Source organism: Polyodon spathula, chromosome 4 (assembly GCF_017654505.1).
Source record: "Polyodon spathula isolate WHYD16114869_AA chromosome 4, ASM1765450v1, whole genome shotgun sequence".
Classification (NCBI taxonomy): Eukaryota; Metazoa; Chordata; class Actinopteri; order Acipenseriformes; family Polyodontidae; genus Polyodon; species Polyodon spathula.
This window is the reverse complement of record NC_054537.1, coordinates 91,367,033-91,389,489: the sequence shown is the minus strand read 5'-3', so window position 1 is coordinate 91,389,489 and position 22,457 is coordinate 91,367,033. Positions and strand designations below refer to the sequence as shown.

Sequence of the window (22,457 nt, the reverse complement as noted above, 5' to 3'; positions counted from 1 at the left end):
TAACCATGTACACCACCAACACCACAACACTGAAGCCCAACGGTCTATATGGAAAATTGACTTTTCCTTGTTATCCAATTGCAAGAAAGCTTGGCTGAATTAAAGAATTCTGAACTGCAAAGAATGTGAAATTAGATTCAATCATTTAAAGTCCACATCCTACATATCTGCATGTATCGTCCTCCCAGTTAGGGCCAGGCGATTTTAGCTACATTACCAATGCATACATCTAGTTTTATCTTTACCAATAATAATAATAATAATAATAATAAGTAATAATGTAGATAAAAATTAGAAATGGTATATTATAATTATTTTATTATATAATTATTATATCTATATTATTACCTAATGTATATTATATGTACATCACACACACACACACACACACACACACACACACACACACACACACACACACACACACACACATACATATATATATATATATGGATAACCTGTCACGTTTAGCAATAGGGACATGTACTAAATTAATAAATTGTTGTTCTCGATGCTGAATAGGAATGTATTGTGATCGTGGAAGAGTTTAATCCAAATGCATTTAAAGAAACAGGTGCACGACCAAAGGCCATAATTGCGCTAATGAGAGAACTCAGATGCACTGGGACTTAGATGTAATTGACAAAACATGTATTCAATTACACAAAAGAATGCAGCTATTTAAAGAAATGTGCAGGTCTAGAAATATAATGATACATTCGGTATTGCAAGGTGCAGTAATCATCTTTAATTGAAAAGAAACTATTTTTTTCACTAATGTTGGAGCATACTGTAGACAACACCATTATGATATCATTCTTTACATTTCCAGTATTTCTAATCTATGCAATACTTAAAATGAATGGCTTTTTAGAGCCAATGAAAAATAATACATTGTTGTACAGACTTAAGACTAATATTGTTAATAAAACAACTACAATCACATATTATTATTATTGTTATTATTATTATTTATTATTATTATTATTATTATTATTATTATTATTATTATTATTATAACGATTGATTGTTTAACAATTTTACAAAATATATGACGTGTACTATTAACTACATCTCGCTTACATGGGAAAGATATAAACATCTGCATTTATTTCAGATAGTCGTTAGTTTTCTATCGGGATGATAGTTGGTTTTAGTCTCATAGGATCACATGTTCGCTTCAAGTCAATAATCTCTATGTTTATGACGCATACCTTTACCAATTTACGACTATCAGAGTAGGTGTTTCAGTAGAAATGTTTTGGGAATATATGGTCTTATACGCTGTATTGCTTGTAGCACTTTTCAGACACGTCGTTGTGTTTATAATTGGAAATGTGTTTAGGAGTTGTAACACTTTTAAAACATTTGTACGCGTTTATAATCAATCAATCATATATATTTATACTAGGGCTGGTGTTTAAAGTCTAAACATTAAAGTTAGAAAAAACTGCACAGATTGAACACATAACGTTTAACAATTATTTAGAGTTCCAAAAATGACTATACACCAGCGTTACACCTAATGACCTGTTTAGGGATAGAAAAACAGGAAAACAAGGAAACTCGAAACACACATGTGTGTTGTCGTCTTGCTAAGAAGTTCATTCTGCAACTACATAATCATAAGTCCGTGAACAATGGGACATTATCTTATATTGACATTGTGTAAGCCTCTGTGGGTTTCTTCAGCTTGCATTACGATGGACTTGTTCTGCTTAAAATATACACATTGCGGCAATTGCTTTCAATCTATTAGACAAACGCATCTTATCAAGGTACCCAATTTACCGAAGACAACACGAAATACGAAATACAATATGAAATATCTCCGGGATTTATTGCATTAACCTTACTATATGATCACTCAGGCTTGATTGATTTAGAGTAAATAACGTACATGATCAAAGAACACAAAGCAGTTCAGAACGTATCGGTTACAATGATGTGTTTTCTGTTTTTTCTTCAAAGGTAAATACATGATCAGTATTTTATCATCTCTTGTTTCAATATGGAGCAGGGGTGCTTCTGAAATGGAAATATAAGTGTTTTGAAACATTTGGCACTAACCCGTATCACACAGTATTAGTGGCATGCTATGTTTGTACAGATTTATAATACAGAATGTATTTTATTCTAGCCCTTTCCCTTTTCGTATTTTCATCTAATCAGCAAACAAAAATGTTGACCGCTGGAGCATTTTTTTTTTCCTTTCGTCAAACCTAATCTACAATTGGCGTATCTGTTTAGAAGGTTCCGACTAAATGGGCTCTGATTGGTGGATTTCATCACATGACAGGTTAACTTTGTACATTTGACAGGGAGTAGGAGGGTTCTGTGGGAGAGCAGAAAAACGACATCGCTAGAAAAATTGGTATTTTTCCACTTCACAAATTAATGACCATGAGTTCGTATTTGATTAACTCCAACTACACCGAGCCTAATTTCCCTTCGTGCGAGGAATATTCACAGAACAACTATATAACCAACCGTTCTCCTGAATACTATAAACACCCCAGAGATCCTGGATTCCAGCATCATGATACGCTCTATCAGCGACCAAACTACACGGAAACGCCCTACGACTACAACAATACCCATTCCAGTGAACAGGAAGGCTTCTCGCAGATAGCTCAAGTTCAATCCCAGCCTGTCCTCCAAAACCACATCCCTCGGCAGAATCCAAACTATGAAGCTGTGGCAATGACTACAGAATGCAGCATGAATGAAAAACATCTATCCGCACAGAAGAGTGCTAAAGAGGCTATCGTTTACCCCTGGATGAGAAAAGTCCATGTTAAGACGGGTAAGTTGCATCAGGATGTAAACTGAGACTTGGCACTCTTCTAATAGTAGGTGTAAATGCCCTTTGTAGCTGTAGACACAGAAAATTTACGAGCACCAAACTGTTAGGTCAGTCATTAACCCCCCCACCCCATACATTGTATTACCGTGTATTGTTGTCTGGGCCATGTGGCTTTGTTTATTTTAAACCCAAAATATATTTCTCTCCCTGGTACTACACCGTCTGTACCGGCTATTGCTATGGTTTCCAGTGACGTCTAAATCATTTTTTTTCTTACTGTTTTAATGAATATTTGAGATTTGATCTAAAATTATTTCCCCGCTACTTGTCTTGTGTTTAGTCAATCCCAGTTATAATGGAGGGGAGCCAAAGAGGTCTCGAACGGCCTACACCAGACAACAGGTTCTTGAGCTAGAGAAGGAGTTTCATTTTAATCGTTACCTCACCAGACGTCGACGTGTCGAGATAGCGCACACGCTTTGCTTGGCAGAACTTCAGGTCAAGATATGGTTTCAGAACAGGAGGATGAAATGGAAGAAAGATCACAAACTGCCCAATACTAAGGTGCGCTCTTCATACTCATCTCCTGCAAGTCACCAATCAAAGGTACCTTCACAGAACCAACAGGCGGCGGGTGCAGCACTGAATTCCTCCAACTTGTAGTAAAAACAGAACAAACACCAAAATAAAATGAAGTCAAATAGACTCAAATCATATTAATAATAATAATGCTATTATCACCTGGACCAAAACTTGAGAAAACGAAGAGCAATGATTCCGTTATATGTTTACTTGTTTATCAATACCTATTTTCTGATGTATGGAAACTCATAGTATTTTATGAGCTCTTGTCTAGCAGGGCGTTAATTTAAGCAGGGCTGGTTTTGATACCCTCTTTATTAAAAGTTACTCAGCAGGGCTGTATGGCTGCACTTCTGGTGTTCTTGCTGTGTGGCCTTGAGATGGACAGGATGCTAAACACGAGTACATTTTTATTTTGGAGCTTGCTCACGCTTGTACTTGCCACCTTAATAAAATTAAAAAATATATACTGAGGAATAATTCAGAATGATGTAGAACTGGCTTTTTTCTTAGCTTGGAATCAGTATTATACAATATAAAGGTGTGATGTAATACTTGTTCCTATGATATTGTATACAGTTCAAATTGTGAACATTTGTGTGTGTGTGTTTGTGTGTGTGTGTGTGTGTGTGTGTGTGTGTGTGTGTGTGTGTTGTTTTATGTACAATTGAATTATTTATTTGTCGTCATCATGTGTTGATGTACAAAAATACAATGTCAAAAACAAAGAACATTAAATAAAAATATTTGTCAAGAACTATATCAACCGTATGCTGAGACCTGTGTGTGTGTGTGTGTGTGTGTGTGTGTGTGTGTGTGTGTGTGTGTGTGTGTGTGTATAATAAAAACGCTTATTTGTTGACTAGCTTACGATTTTAAAGTGCTTATTCATGATCCAGAAATGCACATTTCTATAAAGACTTGTATGTTGTTTAGGGTTTGCTGTGTGTTTCCTCGTTTGGTTTGGAACAATGATTAATAAAAAGTAAAAGAGACAGAAGGGGAAAAACTGCTGGACAGATAATCTATTAATTTTTTTAAACAACCGTTTCATAAAGTTTGTACGTCACCACGTTGTAAGTAATATATGTTTTCTGGTAATGATATATCTCTCACCAAAATTCTAAAGTTGTTTATAATATTTGTATTATTGGTTTAATAATATTACATTTATTATATACTGTGAATTAAACAGAATAAATAATATATTTTTGTAAAAACTAGTGTAAATGATTCCTGGTTATTCTTGGAATAAACTGAATTTGGTTTGATAGACAGAACAAAACCCGTGCACAATCAACACCTTGTTACACCTCTAACAAATTTCCATAATATGAGACTGTTCAATATTTTGAATGGTGTATGTTATTTTGTAGATATTTTAGTAGGAGTATGCAACTTTGGTATTTCACATATTTTCACACTTAGTTTTATTTGTGCCAGGCTATCACAAACAACATGTCTTGTCACTTATGTAAAATGCAGTAAAATATAATAGGAGTGCTTAAATATATGTTGTTTATTTTGGATCTACCAACTGAAGAATAAGCAAAGCATTTGGGTAATACAGACTAACAAATATAGGCAAGTAAAGCAGCATGTAACAGTATGCATTTCGAGGCTCTGGCTAAATGTTGCGTTTTAACTGCAGGCTAATATGCGTAATAAATACATAAATAAATAAATAAAACAAAAGGCACAGGTGTATAAATGGTATTAATCTAAAATAAATACAATTAGATCGTGTACAGTCAAATATTACATAAAACAATAATGCAATTCTTTCAATGTGCCAGTTTATTTAACATTTTACCCAAACGTTTTAATTAATTTATAGGAATCATTAATTAATCAACACATTCGAAAGCGAGGTCTTTCTATTTCAGCGGGAGCACTAAAAGGCGCTCAGATAAAAAGAAAACATGCAGAGAAAAATAAATCTCAAGGCTGAAAAAGATGAGAGCGTTGCTTTAATGTGTACCAGTAACCCTTTCATATTCATTGTGTTCTATAGTTTACAGAAGTGGTACTGTTAATAAAAAGGGAGGTTGGCAATATGTTTAATACAAAAGCAATTTTGATTCGTTTGTAACGTTCAGCTTTAAAAAAAAATATACGTCTTTTGTTTGAGAGGTCGGTATTGTCAGCTAAAGACTGGAACAGCAGAGGAGTTCACCAAGAGGACACATTTTCCATCAAATGAACTCGTTTTGTATTGCAAACTGACCGCTGAAATCGTCAAATCAATGACCCTTAGCAGAGATAATGTCCAAGACTCCCCGTTAGTTTACAAATAATAATAACATCTGGTTAATACAACTCAAAGAGAAACAAGTTGAATAATGTTTACACATTTACGATTTGTGAAAGTAATGATTATAGTAATATGTATGGATAAGAGCATGCAAGATGATTCATGTCCGAGTTCGTAATAAATACAGTGGAGGGCCATCGAGAACTGGAGTTGAACAAAGCAATGCGGCGCTTGCTTGTAGTGCAGGCTACAGTGGCCCAACCTAGGCCTCTTCAACGAAAGCAGTTTAGTGTTATCAATTACTGATAACACTCAAACTAAGCTTATAGTATGTCAACACTGTGATTTAATTGAAGTAGCAAATAAAGCTTTACTACTGGAAAGGGTCACGCGAGTGGCCTCTTGTCTAGGTATTAAAACTGTAATCTCCCTGGTCACGTGACTCGTTAACTAATGAATGCAGCTGGTCAGAAAACGAATGCAGTCGCCAGTATTCGCACCTGGGGTTCCCTTTTTAAAATTCAGACAGTGTATCGATTATACCCAATGTAAAGGCTTCTACGCACCGGGCGCGATGCACAAGCCAATGTGTGATATTATGTATTCTTGATAGCAGCCGTTCGCCCTGCCTGCGATTTTGTCGCGCGGCAGCTGGGGAACTGACCAATGAGGAACAACTTCCCTTGCCCGGCTTCAGCTAACAGTCTCAGAGGAAAAGATAATTCTTGTAGTATCAAAATATATTAGCGGTGTAACAGGACTGTCATAGGTGTGTTTTTTTCCAGCTGATGATACAATTAGAAGAGTGTCTGATGTGAAAGGTATTATCGCAGAGTACAATTACAATTTCATCGCAGGCCAAATCGCATCGCGTTCATTAAGTCATAGGAAGGAGATTCGGGGACCGGTATCTATATACTGTAGTATGTGAGTGTCCTTATTACTCATATTCTGGTTTTGTTTTTATTATTATCACCTAACCTGTCACCAGTTCATAGGCGTTGCACCGAGCAAAACCTTGAAATATATATTGATTCATAACTTCTGTGACTCGAACCAACATATCCCACAATTCTTTTCAACGCCCCGCCCCTACCTATTGGCTGAGCGCCGCAGAGTAAGCAGTTGCCGACACATTCAAATTTCAAACTACGCAGAAACACAGAGCACTGAAATGTGTTTAAGCTACCAACTGTCTCTGTTGGTAGCTTAAACCCGCATTAGTGTTAATTTGGCTTATGTGTTTTTAAGCTACTAACTGTCTGTTGAACCGAATACTGTTTTGTTTTTACCCGTATTGTTTTCGTCGGCTACAGTGCTGGCACGCCTGCAAGTATATTAAGCGAGGTTTAGTGTAAATGTGTAAAGAAAAAAGGCAGTGTATATTTTAGCACTTGTATAAAAAGACCATATACGGAATTACAGCATTGTGTTTGATGCAGCAAAAACGCTATGTTATGTAGGTAACGTTTCAGAGCCTAGTGAAAACGTTACCATGATAACGTTTTTGCTGTGAGATCAGGTTGTAACTTGCACATTCCATGCTTTATCTATGTGGAATTAAAAGTGTATACTTTGCAACAGTTCTAGTACTTCTGTGCGCTATTATAGGAACAGCTCCATCCGTTTTCTAAAAGGCCAGTACATGACAAATATATAGGTTTAAAAAAAGTTTATTTGCAGTTTATTTATTTATATACTGATATATCCACCGACAAGACCACAGTATCTCTCGATTTATAGATAGACAACAATGAAGAAATCATCAATGAAGAAAAACAAAACAACAATCAGACCATTTCACTGATAAAATGAACTTGCACAGCTTAAAAAAGAAAGAGCTTCTTCGTCTAGAAGGGTTTACATATTACTAAGAAAGTGGATACCCCTTAAACATAACCAAAATAGAAACCGTTTTTAATAGGACTGTTAGCGCTTTTCTTTTAATTCCTACAGGAAGCACAATATTACAAAATAACTGAAATACCTTAAGTTGGCTCCAAATGATAGCTACATAGGCAAAGTAAGAATTATACGGGATAATGATGTGTGGACCTGCATGACAAAAGCTAAGACTATTCCATTTGTTAAAGATTTACAGCTTTCGCACTTTTGTTCGGGTTATTCTGAAAGGGTGAACCAAATGACGCCTCTCATTGTTATAAAACGATTTGAAATGATTATGAGAAATGACTCGAAATGTTCTTAAGCATGCATATATCACATTCTTTTTTATCCATCATTTTATTTCATTGTTATCGAGTAATATCGTGCATTTTTGTACATATGCGGATTACAGATACAAAAAATGTGTGTGCCTGCGTGCGTGTGTGTGTACGTGGGTGCGTGCGTGCGTGTGTGTGTGTGTGTGTGTGTGTGTGTGTGTGTGTGTGTGTGTGTGTGTGTGTGTTAATATTACTGATATAATTAAACTTGAATTATCAGAATTAGTCACTGTGTCTGTAGCCCACATTTGCTTGTATTGAAAAATAAAACCATATTTAAAATAAATCAATTGCAGTTTCTATATCTAATATCATTTAGGATGCATTAATTATTTATTATAGTGTATACCGTTATAATTCAGTGCAGTGATATTAGAAGGTTGAAGTAGCCATTGTAAATCCATTACCTTCCCTGAAGAAGTTACAGTATACCTTGGTGGTCCTTTGTGTTCCAGTCGTTTACATTATCGGTTGGTAATCGAGGGTCTTAACCTCATGAAAAGGCATTATGTTAACACGCTGACCTACATAAGGCAGATTCCTTTGTCATTCTGGTTTATTTTTAATGTTTTTAAATTGCAACGCATTAAAACAGAAGTGAAAGACGGTTTCTTCCAATGGTCTTTTTAAATGCAGTCGCACATGAACTTAGAACAGTTGCACATCAATATACTATACATCGTAGGTGCCTGATTTGGAACTAAAACTCATTTAGCCTTGACTTATTTAAAAAAGATGCGTCTGATCTTAATTTCAATATTTCGTCAATGTTGCGGTTTTGTCGATATTCAGAATTATGTCAATCGTGTGTATTGGCCTACGACAATGATACAACGCTGCCCTTCCCGTGTATTCATTGCAAGACAAAAATAAGACAAATGTGTTTACTATGGGTAACAGAGTATATAGAAGAAACTAGTAAAAAAAATAATTCCAATCAAATTTATACAACCGATTTTAATTCTATTTTTTATATCTGGTAGTTTTGATTTTCCAGAATTATCCATTGTCCATCATGCCAAAATCCTTTAGGTAAAATCCCCGGGACGTGGATAATAGAATTCGCTTTCGCTTCCATTAGGAATATGGTGCAACAATTGTTGTAATATAGAAGTCACAGCCCTTGGTTATCCAAAAACAAAAGAAAATATTGTATGTTCCTCTTTCGTGATATTGGTTCCAAAATCCGAAATCTGTAAAACAAAGGGCTTATAAGTTGTCTCCCCAGTAAAGTATTTTGAACTTCCTCGCGCCCATTAAAGTTTAGTCTGCTTGTTTGGAGAGGCAAGTGGCTGCTGCGCATTAGTGTGTTTAAACTATGAAGCATTCTGTGTCCTGTGCTAATGATTTATTGTCCTGAACTCTGTTAGCCGACGGTTGCACATTCCAAAAGCCTTCTTCGCACTGTGGACTCCAACGTATTCATTACGTTTTATGAAGAATACCTTTGAATGTTTTGGACAGTGTTATTAAATATCTATTGAAAGTGAAGCAACCAGAAGGGAGTTTGTAGAAAGTTTGAGCCATAACCTTAGGTGCCCCACGTTGGCAACAGGCTACATAGTACTTATTGAAGATGATAGTGACTAGCTTGTCGATATTATTAACAACTCATTGTATAAATGACCCAGGTACGTAAAAAATGCGTTTATTCTTTGAGTAAAAACAAGAACCATTAACTACCAGGGGATGAGAATAAAATATTAAGAACGTAAATAAATTACTTAAAATCAAATGTGTTATATCATAAGCTATGGAAAACATAGCATAGAGTATGGCTTGTGTGCACATATTCGGTTATTAAGTTTTTACACTTTTCAGTAAAGTTAAAGTTATTGATTTCCAAGAAAAAAGGTCTATACGAGTCCCATTAACAAAAGACGTGGTTGCTTATTATATATTCAGGATACCAATGAAGATACTCAAATCCAGATCATTGCGCTAATTTCAGGTCTGTAGGCCACCATCATGCCACAGACTGCAACTGAACTTTTTTTTTTTAATAGGAACCTATAATTTTGAGCATCACTCAACTAGTCGTAGGAAATGCGTAACAGCAGGTTGAGCAAGAGGGTCCCCTCAGACTGAACAACCCCCTCAGATTTATCACATTACATTCAAGCACATTCTTCACACTGTGTTTCAGCGACAAAAATCAGCCAGCCATTGAGGATACTGTGTTGCGTCTTGGCAGGTAATTATAAGATGTTTTATTTTATTTGACTGTCGCGGTGTACTCTGTGGGTGTTGAGCACGCCTAATACAACACTATAAAGAGGCGATGGCAGTGCAGAGGGGTAATCAGGCTACGAATTAGGGGGTTTCCTTACGGGAATACCTTTACGCAGAACATGTAATTGCTTGCTGTGTTGTGAAACATCGAATAGCTATGTTCGGTCCAGTACTTAGATTCCTAGAACAGTCCATACAGATCCAAAAAAAAAAAACAAAAAAAAAAAAAAAAAACGAGCGTTAATGAAATACCAATATACTTCAATATCTAACACTTACCTTAAAATGTCATTTTATTTGCAGGAAAGACCCTGAACATGCAGGCTAATGACTTGCTTTCAAATAAAGCCCTTGCAGTTTTAGTGTAAACTTTGAAAAACGTAAAACATTAACCCTCAATGAATACTTCCCTTAATGATTCACAGAATCAGATAAAAGGACTTAACTTGACGTATGACCACGTGAGCGCATAATACAGCGCATTATTGTGGGATTTGGAGCGGAGACCCGGGCTGACTCGGCTGTGATAACGCTCTTCCACTTTCTGAGTCAGGACATTATATAGTTTACTTCAAAAGGGCTTATTACTGGATGTCGTTTGCTGCTCTCACGGATGGATGTATTTTTTTTCGGAACTGAGGGAAAAAAGAGCCCCTGCTTCACAGGAGGATGGATTTTATTTTGAGGTATTTCCGTTGATTGTTCATTAATGTGGTGAGTTATTGCTGATCAAGGCAAAGGTCAGTGGAAAAGGCTTAGGGGTGTCAGAAAAATGGCAGAGACCCCCAGAGCTTCATTTTACAAGCATTTATTGTGCTTACTGAAGCAAGATTTGTGAACATTATTGTTATGTATTTTGGAATCGGGGAACGCCGGCTTTTTTAATATAAAATCTCTGCTATATAATATCCTTCCATTGTTACCCATCACTCTGTGGGATCGGTATAGGCAGGTCCCGTCCCTATTTTTCGAATTGCCATAAAACGTAAATATTAGATTATACTCTCACTCTCGCTCTCTGTTAAACACGTTACCGTTTTGGATTAATGATGCTTTTGATAACTGTTTTGTACGAAAATAAATCGATAAATATACACGTCCATTGATTATTTAAGACTTGATCTATTATGTTAGTCAACCCAATGCATATAAGCATATGGCACGGATGTATACATGGAAGGTTTTAATGAAAGGATATAGCGAAACATTTATTTTGCAACTAAATGCAATCAAAGAAGTGTTTTCTGAAGAAAGCACCACTAAAACGTTGCATTTTTTATTACTATCGTATAGGTTAACAATGCCCTAATCATCAAACGCAGCCTATATCTATCTATCTATCTATCTATCTATCTATCTATCTATCTATCTATCTATCTATCTATCTATCTATCTATATATATATATATATATATATATATATATATATATATATATATATATATATATAGATATATATATATACACACACACACACACACACACACACACACACACACACACACACACACATACTGTTTTAAATATTGTTTGCTTTAAAAAAAAAAAGAAAAGCCGCTTACACTGTAAAGAAAAATAAACGTCTTCCCTTTGTGGTATCAGGATACAAATGTTATAGAAAATTGTATCCAGGATTGAGTTCAGCTCTAGAAAGGTCAGAGCGTTGAGATTTGATTTATGTTTCAGTGAGCTGGGACAGCCGCGCCTGGGCGATCTGCCTTAACGAATTCTTTACTGCTTTCCGTGTACAAATTAAATGTGGATAGGTTTCGTGAACTTCGGGTATTATTATTATTATTATTATTATTATTATTATTATTATTATTATTATTATTATTATTATTATTATTATTTATTGAGAGGTAGTCCATTAAAAAAAATGTAGAGCCATGGACAGTATAGTTCGTTTATAGTAAACGATATTTGTTACAAACAATGTATAATCCGTACGGGTCTAACGCTGTTAGATAATGTTGTTTTTTTAATTGATTACCTAGTTTCATGTACGCATGTCGTAGCCAATACTGGTATATATTATTTCATCCTGTCTCAAGCTGTTATTTATTTTTATTTTTTATTTTTAGTTTCATCTTAGTACAACCTTTTTGGATCAAATTTCATCCACTCAAGCCATAATAATAAAATAGGATAAATGCGAACAGGTTTATAAATGTGGCACAGTTTGAGTTTGCATTGTGGAATAAACCATTTTCAACCAAAAATCATAACGCTGTCAAAGCAATATTTCTTAAAATTATATATTTCACAGTTATCTTTAGGAATATAAGCATACAACACATTAATACATGGTATTGTTAAAAAAAGCAGCATCTATCAACTGCAACCAAAACAAAATGTATCATATTGAGCAGCTACATAATACTTGGTGGTTCTAAACGAGCTTCCTCCATGGAAATGGGATTGAAGTATCTGCGTTTAGAACGCTGTTTGTAACAATCCTGTGTTCAGTTGCATTGAATGTTATTTCTTTTAACAGATTCTGTCTGGAATAGAGATCTCCCGACGCGTGGGCTCTTCAGAGAGACTGAATCACAACTCGGTAAGCGTTTTATTGGATAAAATTGCTATTTTTCGGAAGTCTACCGAATAGATATATTATTATATATATATATATAATATATATATATATATAGATATATATATAGATACTATATGATGACTATTAACGTATGTTGTAATAGACAAATATATTCTTATTTATGCATAAGTAATACTTTTAACAAATTCACGCAAAATAATTTAAAAACAACAACAAAAGCACTGTTGTCATTTGTTCATTTTTGCATATCTTTGTAGTGTAAGTTATCACTTAAAACGAGTATAGTCACACCTCGAAAATAAGCAACTTCGTGTCACCTTTCAATTCGCCTTCTCTTCCGGAAATTAGCAAATTAGTGTATAAAAACCTTTTTCGGCTCCTGCACTGTGAGCAATGTGCCCGTTTTATTGAGTTAAATCTAAACGTAAGGTAAATCCATGTCCTTTCTCGTCTAATCTCTCGGCCAACCGCAGAAGGAACTGTCCCGAAACTGACTAAGCGTCTGCTGACGTTGCTTTTGTAGCAGTAATTTAACCCAATATCGAAGATACAACAAAATAACAATACAAATAATGAATCAGCACTTTAAAAACCAAAGAAAAACGAAGGCGCTCACTATTGAGCAAGAAAATCTTCCTTTAATTCTAAAACGCATACGGTGGATTTTTGCCCCTAACTCCACACCTACGCTGTCCGGCTTTGCCTTCTTTGTTGTTCTATAATGTGCCCCAGAACCATACATTGCCAGAGGTACTTTTAAATGTTCTGTTTACAGCCTTGATACGTGAAGTCATAAATCTTACGGAGCTGCAAATGACAAAAAAGCAGTGGTATGCAGAAGAGACGCTGGCTCATATCCTTCTGCTTTTGTTTTGAGGTGCAACTTTCCTCTCAAGCCCCTTCGCACTCAATCGGTAGCTTTGACATCTCAATTATGGGAACATCTTCGTTTAGTTAATCGTCTACGATTTCTGTTCGCTTCAAAGTCAATCTGCATAGTATATCATATAGTATATATATATATATATATATATATATATATATATATATATATATATATATATATATATATATATATATATATATAATAATGCAAAGGGCACTTGACGTAAGGACAATTCTTGAATGGACGATTGCACAAAATCATTTGGCACATGATGGAAATATTTTCCACACCGTCGAGTTTGAGTTTATACTTTCTGCCATACAATAAATCAATCTGTGAGTATTTGATTTCGTTGTGCAAAATGCAATAAACATTTTAACCAGAACATTGTGCATTATATTTAATGTGTGACTATAATTAAATACCCGCGTTATTTAGGAAGCTTATTTTGAAACACGGAGATTTAATAGAACGAGCCCTTGCGTCTAAAGTAGTGGTTCATTAGCATAATTTTTTCTTGATCTATAGTGACGCTGTGTTTCGGGGGAGTTCACACAGTGATCTGCACAGGACTTCTTGAGTGAGACTGACTTTAAAACAGACGCTGCTACATTAAATATTCATACGAAACATACCCATGTCTTTGGCATTAGATAAGTGCTGTCCTGGGAGCTGATAGCGCGTATCTCCCTGACCAGGTCGCACCAAAATAATCTAGGGCTGTCGATCCAAATCGAGAGAAAAAAAAAAAAGATTTCTTCGGTTTCTTTGCAGCTCTGCAACCATCTTGCCGTGCTCTTTCATCGAGGACTTCAGCAAGTGCACTCATTATCTGTTGCAACCCTCAGCAAAAGTTTTACAGAACTCCTGGTTTATCGATTTTGTTGCTGAATGAAAAAAAAACTATGTTGTGTTCTGCATTTGTCGTCAGAGGCTAAGGTAAGCTGCACAGAAATAGGGTATCAGTTGTGTATGGCGGAGTTTATGTCCCAGTGATTTATGACCATATGACTTAAATCTCGGTTCAAGAAGAGTTCACAAGCTAGCTTCCTTTCATACTAGGGCTGATACCCGTAGGCTTCGAACTCAAGCTTTTTCTTCTCGTTTCTCAACTTCTTCCGTGTCTCATGGAAGCTATGGGGGTTCCTGTTTTATTATGTTTTCCAGAATGTTGTAACATTACAGACTACAATTTAGAGTCGTGTGCATGCATACAATGACCTATGTAAACTATAGGCTACAGGAGATATAGTAATTCTCGATATTATTTTATGTTTATTTATTTGTGGACACATTTGTAAAACAATATTTTGCATTGGTTTACTCTTTACGTCGTAAATTAATGTCATAATAGAGTTGTCTATGTGATACGGGTTTTTAGGACAATTTTGTGATCTTTTAATGCTTAAGCGTAAGAGTTAATTCTTCTTCTTCTTCTTCTTCTTCTTCTTCTTCTTCTTCTTCTTATTCTTCTTCTTATTATTCTTCTTATTATTTATTATTATTATTATTATTATTATTATTATTATTATTAATATTATTATTATTGGTAAAGATAAAACTAGGAGTATGCATTGGTAATGTAGCTAAAATCGCCTGGCCCTAACTGGGAGGACGATACATGCAGATATGTAGGATGTGGACTTTAAATGATTGAATCTAATTTCACATTCTTTGCAGTTCAGAATTCTTTAATTCAGCCAAGCTTTCTTGCAATTGGATAACAAGGAAAAGTCAATTTTCCATATAGACCGTTGGGCTTCAGTGTTGTGGTGTTGGTGGTGTACATGGTTATCCCTAGGCACTGTAGATATGATTTTTTAAATCCGTGTCTCTATATAATTTATTTGTGGTCAGTGTGCAAGTAAAAATTAAAGCATATTTCTATTACCCACAGCCAGCAAATTAAAGTGGCTATTTACTCAGGTCTAACATATTTAGCCTTTTTACAATGTCTATTACAAAAAATTATATTCATTAAGTTGAAAAGATATACTTTATAAGGGCTCTATTATTGAACATAGCCTTACTTTATTTACACACACACACACACACACACACACACACACACACACACACTCACACACACACACAATCGCATGAACATACACATACACTTGCACACACACACACACACATGTAGCCACACACACACACACACACACACACACACACACACACACACACACACACACACACACACACACACACACACACACAATAGATTATTATACTGTTATGAATATTGGATTCTAAAAAATAGAATAGATAGAACAAATATAAAAACTTTTGTACGCCCCTCCCCCAAACGCAATCAGAAATGTATCTTTTAGATTAAAATAAACAGAAGGAACTTGCCTTGCTCAGTAAACAGTATAAGTTAACAAGGCTCATTCCTCCAAATAGAAATGCATTCTATGGCCCATGTTTACATCTCCACTCCCCGGCCCAATGACCCCCATACATCAACTTACAGAGCAGATCCGAGACACAATCCATTATTGCTATGTTGGGAGAAAAGTTCAAGCTGTGGTCATGGAGATGAACACTGGATTTTCAGGTTCCTGGAGATTTTCAATCCATCTTGGTTTTACAATGTAGAATTTGGTTGCTAATTCTTTAAGGGGTGGCTAAATAATACCCCAGCTGCATGTTGTAGTGCTGTTTTCTACATATGTTGTCTATAAACAAATAATAGCGACAATGCTCAATTGGGTGGTTGCAAACATCTTATTAGTAATACAATACTATATGCTTCATTTTTATCTCTGTTACATTATTTGATATGTTCCAGTATATTACCAACTATTATAAACATTATTAAAAAATAAAAATAAATTACAATCAACAGGAGAAAACAATAACAATAATAATAATAACAATAATTACAATAATAATAATAATAATAATAATAATAATAATAATAATAATAATAATAATAATAATAATAATGAACATTATTATGCATTTTTAAATATTATATTAATTCAAAACATAATATAGCCTACACTAAAAGTATAATAAACCTACCAAGGGTTTAACATATTATGAAAAGGCATGATTTGGTGCTAAATTAAGTTTGATTTTGTTAATTAAAAGAACGTTTACCATATGTGAATCGAGATAGCAAAAGAAAAAATGCTGTCCATATTTTCCTTTTTCCTTTGTAGCTTTTCATGTCAGATTCCTATTGAAAAGTAAGATGGATCTGCCCCATTTCTTTAACACACTCTGCTTCTTCTAACCTTAGGTCTCCCCGAAGAGGCCATTGGAGGAAAGGTGTCACATGACAGAGTGGTGCCAATGTTATTCTATAAGAGTGTCAAGACCCTGTCAGTTTGTGAAATAAATATTGGGAAACAACGAGATGCAAAAGGCCACTTACTACGACAGCTCTGCAATATACAGTGGCTACCCTTATCAAGGAGCTAATGGTTTCAGTTATAATGCCAATCAGCAGCAATACCCCCCATCATCTCATGTGGAAAGTGGCTACCATCGACCCGCTTGCTCTCTGCAGTCACCAGTCACTCCAGTTCCCCATCAGAAACCCAATGATATCACAGACAGTTGCATGCGGACCAGTGGTAGCCAGGCCAACCAACCAACGATTATTCTGGAAAAACAGCAACAGCAGCAGCAACCTGCACCCCAAGCTGCTCCACCGCCCCCGCCCCCTTCTGCCTCACCACCCCAGAACACCAGCAACAGCACAAGCAAGAACCCCACGCATACTTCACCGAATGCTGCCACAAACAAACACATTTTCCCTTGGATGAAGGACAGCCGACACAATTCGAAACAGAAAAACAGTAGTTCCAGTTCAGGTACAATTAAAATTTTATTTAATGAGTGCAGCATTTGTCATCTGGTTGTTAGATATTAGTTTGGTATGGCCTCCAGAATATTTGTAATTTAAAAAGGACACCTTGACTTTTTTTTAGCCATTGAACCATATATGTCATATATCTTTAATATATATATATATATATATATAACCACAATATGTGGTTTCAGGTATTGATTAGGTGAAAGTAGGCAGTAAGACAATGTGTGCACAAGGACATTATTTGTCATTAAAAGGGTTACCTTAGAGATAAATATTTTGCAGTGACACAACAGTGTTTAAAATGTGTTATTGATAACATGTACTTATACTACAGGATACTTATACTTTGGGTATGGAGGAATGTAAACTACTTCAATGAGCCTATTTATAAATTGTTAAGTTGACCATTTGCACTGATAGATAGATAGATAGATAGATAGATAGATAGATAGATAGATAGATAGATAGATAGATAGATAGATAGATAGATAGATAGATAGATGTTTCTAAGTGTAATATTTCCCCTATATTGTTGTTTCTTGTTTTGTGCAGCTGAAAGTTGTGCTGGTGATAAAAGTCCCCCTGGTTCGGCTGCTTCAAAGAGAGCCCGTACTGCATACACAAGCGCACAGCTGGTGGAGCTGGAAAAAGAGTTTCACTTTAACCGCTACCTTTGCAGGCCAAGGAGAGTCGAAATGGCCAACTTACTAAGCCTCACAGAAAGACAAATCAAAATCTGGTTTCAGAACCGCAGGATGAAGTACAAAAAGGATCAGAAGGGGAAGGGGATGATGCCGTCCCCTGGGGGCCAGTCCCCTGGGAGTCCTGTGCACCAGTCTTCCACGGGAGGATATCTCAACTCTATGCATTCGCTAGTAAACAGTGTACCATATGAACCACAGTCGCCAACGGCTTACAGCAAACCTCATCTCAATGCATATGCTCTCTCCACATCATATCCACCGCCTCTGAATAGCTCTATTAATAATTGCCAGCCTCCACAGAAGAGGTACACTGGGGCAGCCGCTGTTACGCCTGAATATGACACACCCCCTCTTCAAGGCAATGGTGGCTATGGGACTCCTCATTTGCAGGGAAGCCCAGTATACGTTGGAGGTAATTATGTTGATGCCATGGCTAATTCTGGACCTTCCATTTTTGGTTTGACACACCTCCCTCACCCATCTGGCAACATGGACTATAATGGCGCTGGAACCATATCCAGCAACCATCACCATGGACCTTGCGACCCTCACCCAACATATACCGATCTCTCTTCTCATCATTCGTCTCAGGGGAGGATTCAGGAAGCACCCAAATTGACGCATCTGTAATGGACGAGTTAGCTGTGGGAAGATATCCTCTTATCTTATTCATTACCTTACCTCTGATCCCACACTTTTTTGTATTGACTAGCCTATCTACATTTATAGTTTATGTGTGATGTAGTAGCAATACTTTCTTGCTTGAATTTTACCTATAGCTTTGTTAGTGTCAACAATTTCCTATTTTATTTTCTATACTTTTATCAAAACAGGGTATTTGAACAATTTTTTCTAAAATGTGTAAATGTAAATTTGTTCTTGATTTATTTATCCAGTTTTTAAAAATGGCTAAAGAGCACATGAACTAGGGTTCAAGGGGAATCAAGCCTCCCAGTGTGTGTAGTCTGATGGAGATTCACATTTATTTATTTGTTCTTGAGAAATAGAATATTCTAAATGTATTATTTACCCCCATTCTGCTCATATTTATAAAGAAATGGTACAATTCATATTCTAGTTAGCCTCTTTGGCTTTGTTTTGAACACTTTATGAATACAAGACACCATTCCCCAAGTACATTTCAAAGAGAAACTTTTTAATGGTGTTTGAACAGCGATGATGCAATAAGATGAAAGACAACACGCAATTCAGAAATAATAACCTGTAAAATGTTTGATATGGAACATTCAAATTTCTGATTCTTTGTCATACATTCTATACTGCTCTAGTTCTGACAAATAAATCATAAAATTAAAAAACAACAGTGTGTAAGCATTAATATGAGTTATGAGTTCTTAACATGGTGTCTGCATGTTAATAATAATAATAATAATAATAATAATAATAATAATAATAATAATAATAATAATAATAATAATAATGTTTTTGGTATGTTACAGTTTAGGTTTTGCTTCCTTTATAAGTCTGTGTTGTGCCCTGAAAATAAATAGTCATTTTAAAGTACACACACTATACATATATTGCAAAGTCTTTATTACACGTTGAGATGAACAGGTAACAGCTTCACATATTCAAGACATGATCAGTGTTTGCTAAAAGACAGAAAAATACTTCCATTTAAATACATGTGCATGTCTGTCCACGAGCACGCTGCAAGCCTCCTGTTTCGATTGCTTCACAGGCTGTGTAATCGCGCCATGTTGGCTCCTTCTCTTTCTGCCCCCGCACAGAAACATCCATCAAAATGGAAAGGTTCTGCTGACTTCAAAGCTTCTCTAAAAAAAAAAAAAAAAAAAAAAAAAAAAAAGAAGTAAAAAGGATCTGTTGTTTAGTTATTCAAATTTGCCTTTTGGTTTAAATAAGTCGATTAAATTATCTAATTATAGGAAGCTAATGTTTATACATTGGTACATTAGTACAGTAGAACGAACCGTATCCTTTTCAATGCGCGCTTCAACAAAGAATTTCAAAATAATCTAATATTAGTGCTAAACAGGACAATCGCAGTTTATGAGGAAAACTCTTGTATAAATCCTATGAATTAAACTGTCTTTACAGTTTTGTTTTTGTTTTGTTTTGTATCCGAGTGTTGGTTCGCAATATATAGGTTATGTATATTAGTATGAGTCACCCATTTCCCTTTATGATTTTTCTGCTGCATATTGAAAGAAAATAAAATTAAAAAAACTGGCTTCAATGAATGTGAGCTATCGTCTGCATTCGAAAAATGTAACACAATACAAACAGGTACAATTGCATAAATAATAGAATACAATAATATCACAGTGTCTTCGTACGATAGGCGTCTGCTATATAATAAATTACTAAAATAGTATTTTTAAAGCAATAATTTATTTCAAACACATAATCCAGTACTCATTACTTTTAGGAAGACGCCATTTTTCCGACAGAAGAAAAGAAAAATATAATAAAACATGCTGTCCCCGCTTGAATAACAATGTTAGCCATAATTCGAAGAGATATTATACAAAGTATACGTTTGGGATAAAATTAGTTATTTCTAACTAGGATCGTTTGAAATAACCAAGGTCTTCAATTACCACTGTTAAATGCGAACTGCATCATATCCAGAGATTATAAGAAAGCACGAGTAACCTATTTTACCTACTCGAGTCATTCTGACCACCTCTATATACTTATTACCACATGCACTGAAAAAGGATGCATGCAGAAAAAAAGAAAAAGCTATCAAAGGTAAATGCTTTATTGTTATGGTATATCGATCACTGACCCATTCATATATAATCCTGGAATGTTAATAACACTAATAATAATATATAGAAAGTATACTTACACGTTCATAATTTATTATCATCTCTCTGCATGCTATTCGCTCTCGTAGATCTTATTTCAATAAGTATCGGGAACGTTTTCTTCCGTGACATATGGTTGGCAGGAAGCAAGCAGCATAATTGATTCATGGACATTCATTTTTCTGGAAGACTCGTTTTAAAAGAGAACAAATGCGTATATACTTACATGCACAAACAATCTGTGAATAAATACATTTCTGTATTTTTCTCATTGCAGCTGTCCTGGGCGTTCTAAAACTCTCAATGAAAATGGACTGTATTTTACCCAAGCCTTGTGTGGGACTGAAACGGATTTTGCAGAATGCCAACACCCACTCACATTTCACACACAAAGCTCAATGTAATTGCAAAAGCATTGGTCTCTTTCTCACAGATTTCAATCAAAGCCTACACATTGGCCCACGTTTGGCTATTGTTGTCCCTTTAATAGCATTCATTATTATTATTATTATTATTATTATTATTATTATTATTATTATTATTATTATTATTAAAATACATTTGCATTTAAACGTTAAAGAATGGTGTGTGCGCGGTACGGTACATATATATATATATATATATATATATTATATATATATCTATTATATATCTATATCTATATATATATAGATATATATATTATATATACACACGACCCTCTGGTTTAAGACAAGAGAACGATTGTATATATTTGTGCTCAAAAGCAGCTCGGTGTTCTTCCTCTCTTCCTGGAAACATTTGATCTACGAAAGTAAGAAGCTTTAAATGTGTTCTTAGGGTAGAAGCTGTCAGCCCTTTTGGCGAACAAGATTGATCGCGCGCAGGCTTCCTTACTGCTTTGTTTGGAATATAAGCAATAAACAGTGAGAGGCCTACAGGCCTTCTCTGATTTATTTTTTTTTTTGTTTATTTGATTGTTGTTGTGTTTTTTTTTTTTGTTTTAGTTCTTTTTATAATGAAATATAATTCAACAATGAACTAAAGTAAATGTAATACCACAGTAATATTCACCTTTGAAGTATAAGACGCTATAACTCATTATGTGAACGAATCTTCGATTTCCACTTATTCATTAGACAAGTATCTTTAATACTTCAATATGCGTGCTTTATAGAATATGTTCTTTTTTTCCTTGCAATTAGGCCAATTACATAGTTACACGAACATTAATTTTATATAATAAAAAAAAAAAAAAAAAAAAAAAAAAATCTTTTCTTCAGCACTTTATTTCACAAAGGAACAGTCGTTTAGGCATTTTTTTTTCATTTACATGTAATTAAAATACAAAAAGTAGGATACACTAAACAATTAAACAGGAAAATGAATTAGAATTGAACACAAGGTAAACTGCTAATGCGTCACGACTACACTGTTTTCTTTTAGCCTATTAAAAACAAAGCAAAAAAAAAAAAAAATATGACAATAACAATAACAATAACACGTCTTCAAGTAGAAAAATGATACAAAAGTCCACAGCAAATTATATCTCAGGATATTTTGAAAATATGCATCAAATAACAGGGAATGTTACTTACCAGAACC

At 35.0% G+C, this 22,457-nt stretch overlaps 2 protein-coding genes across 3 annotated transcripts; both read left to right on the top strand.

The window, feature by feature from the left end:
* Positions 1 to 2,170: 2,170 nt before the first annotated feature.
* On the top strand, positions 2,171 to 16,894 carry LOC121315106 (homeobox protein Hox-A4-like). Of its 2 annotated transcripts, XM_041249023.1 has the most exons (5): positions 2,171 to 2,806; positions 3,147 to 3,370; positions 12,597 to 12,659; positions 14,320 to 14,484; positions 16,796 to 16,882. In XM_041249023.1, exons 1-4 carry the CDS (start codon positions 2,398 to 2,400, stop codon positions 14,434 to 14,436), a joined length of 813 nt encoding a protein of 270 aa, XP_041104957.1. In that variant the 5' UTR covers positions 2,171 to 2,397; the 3' UTR covers positions 14,437 to 14,484; positions 16,796 to 16,882. The 2 variants fall into 2 exon arrangements, with proteins under 2 accessions (XP_041104957.1, XP_041104958.1); XM_041249024.1 differs by lacking the exon at positions 14,320 to 14,484 and having other exon boundaries at positions 2,189 to 2,806; positions 16,796 to 16,894.
* Positions 16,819 to 19,400, top strand: LOC121315102 (homeobox protein Hox-A3-like). Its single transcript, XM_041249019.1, has 2 exons — positions 16,819 to 17,372; positions 17,927 to 19,400. The coding sequence occupies exons 1-2, from the start codon at positions 16,913 to 16,915 to the stop codon at positions 18,706 to 18,708; spliced, it is 1,242 nt and encodes a 413-aa protein (XP_041104953.1). The 5' UTR covers positions 16,819 to 16,912; the 3' UTR covers positions 18,709 to 19,400.
* Positions 19,401 to 22,457: the final 3,057 nt, after the last annotated feature.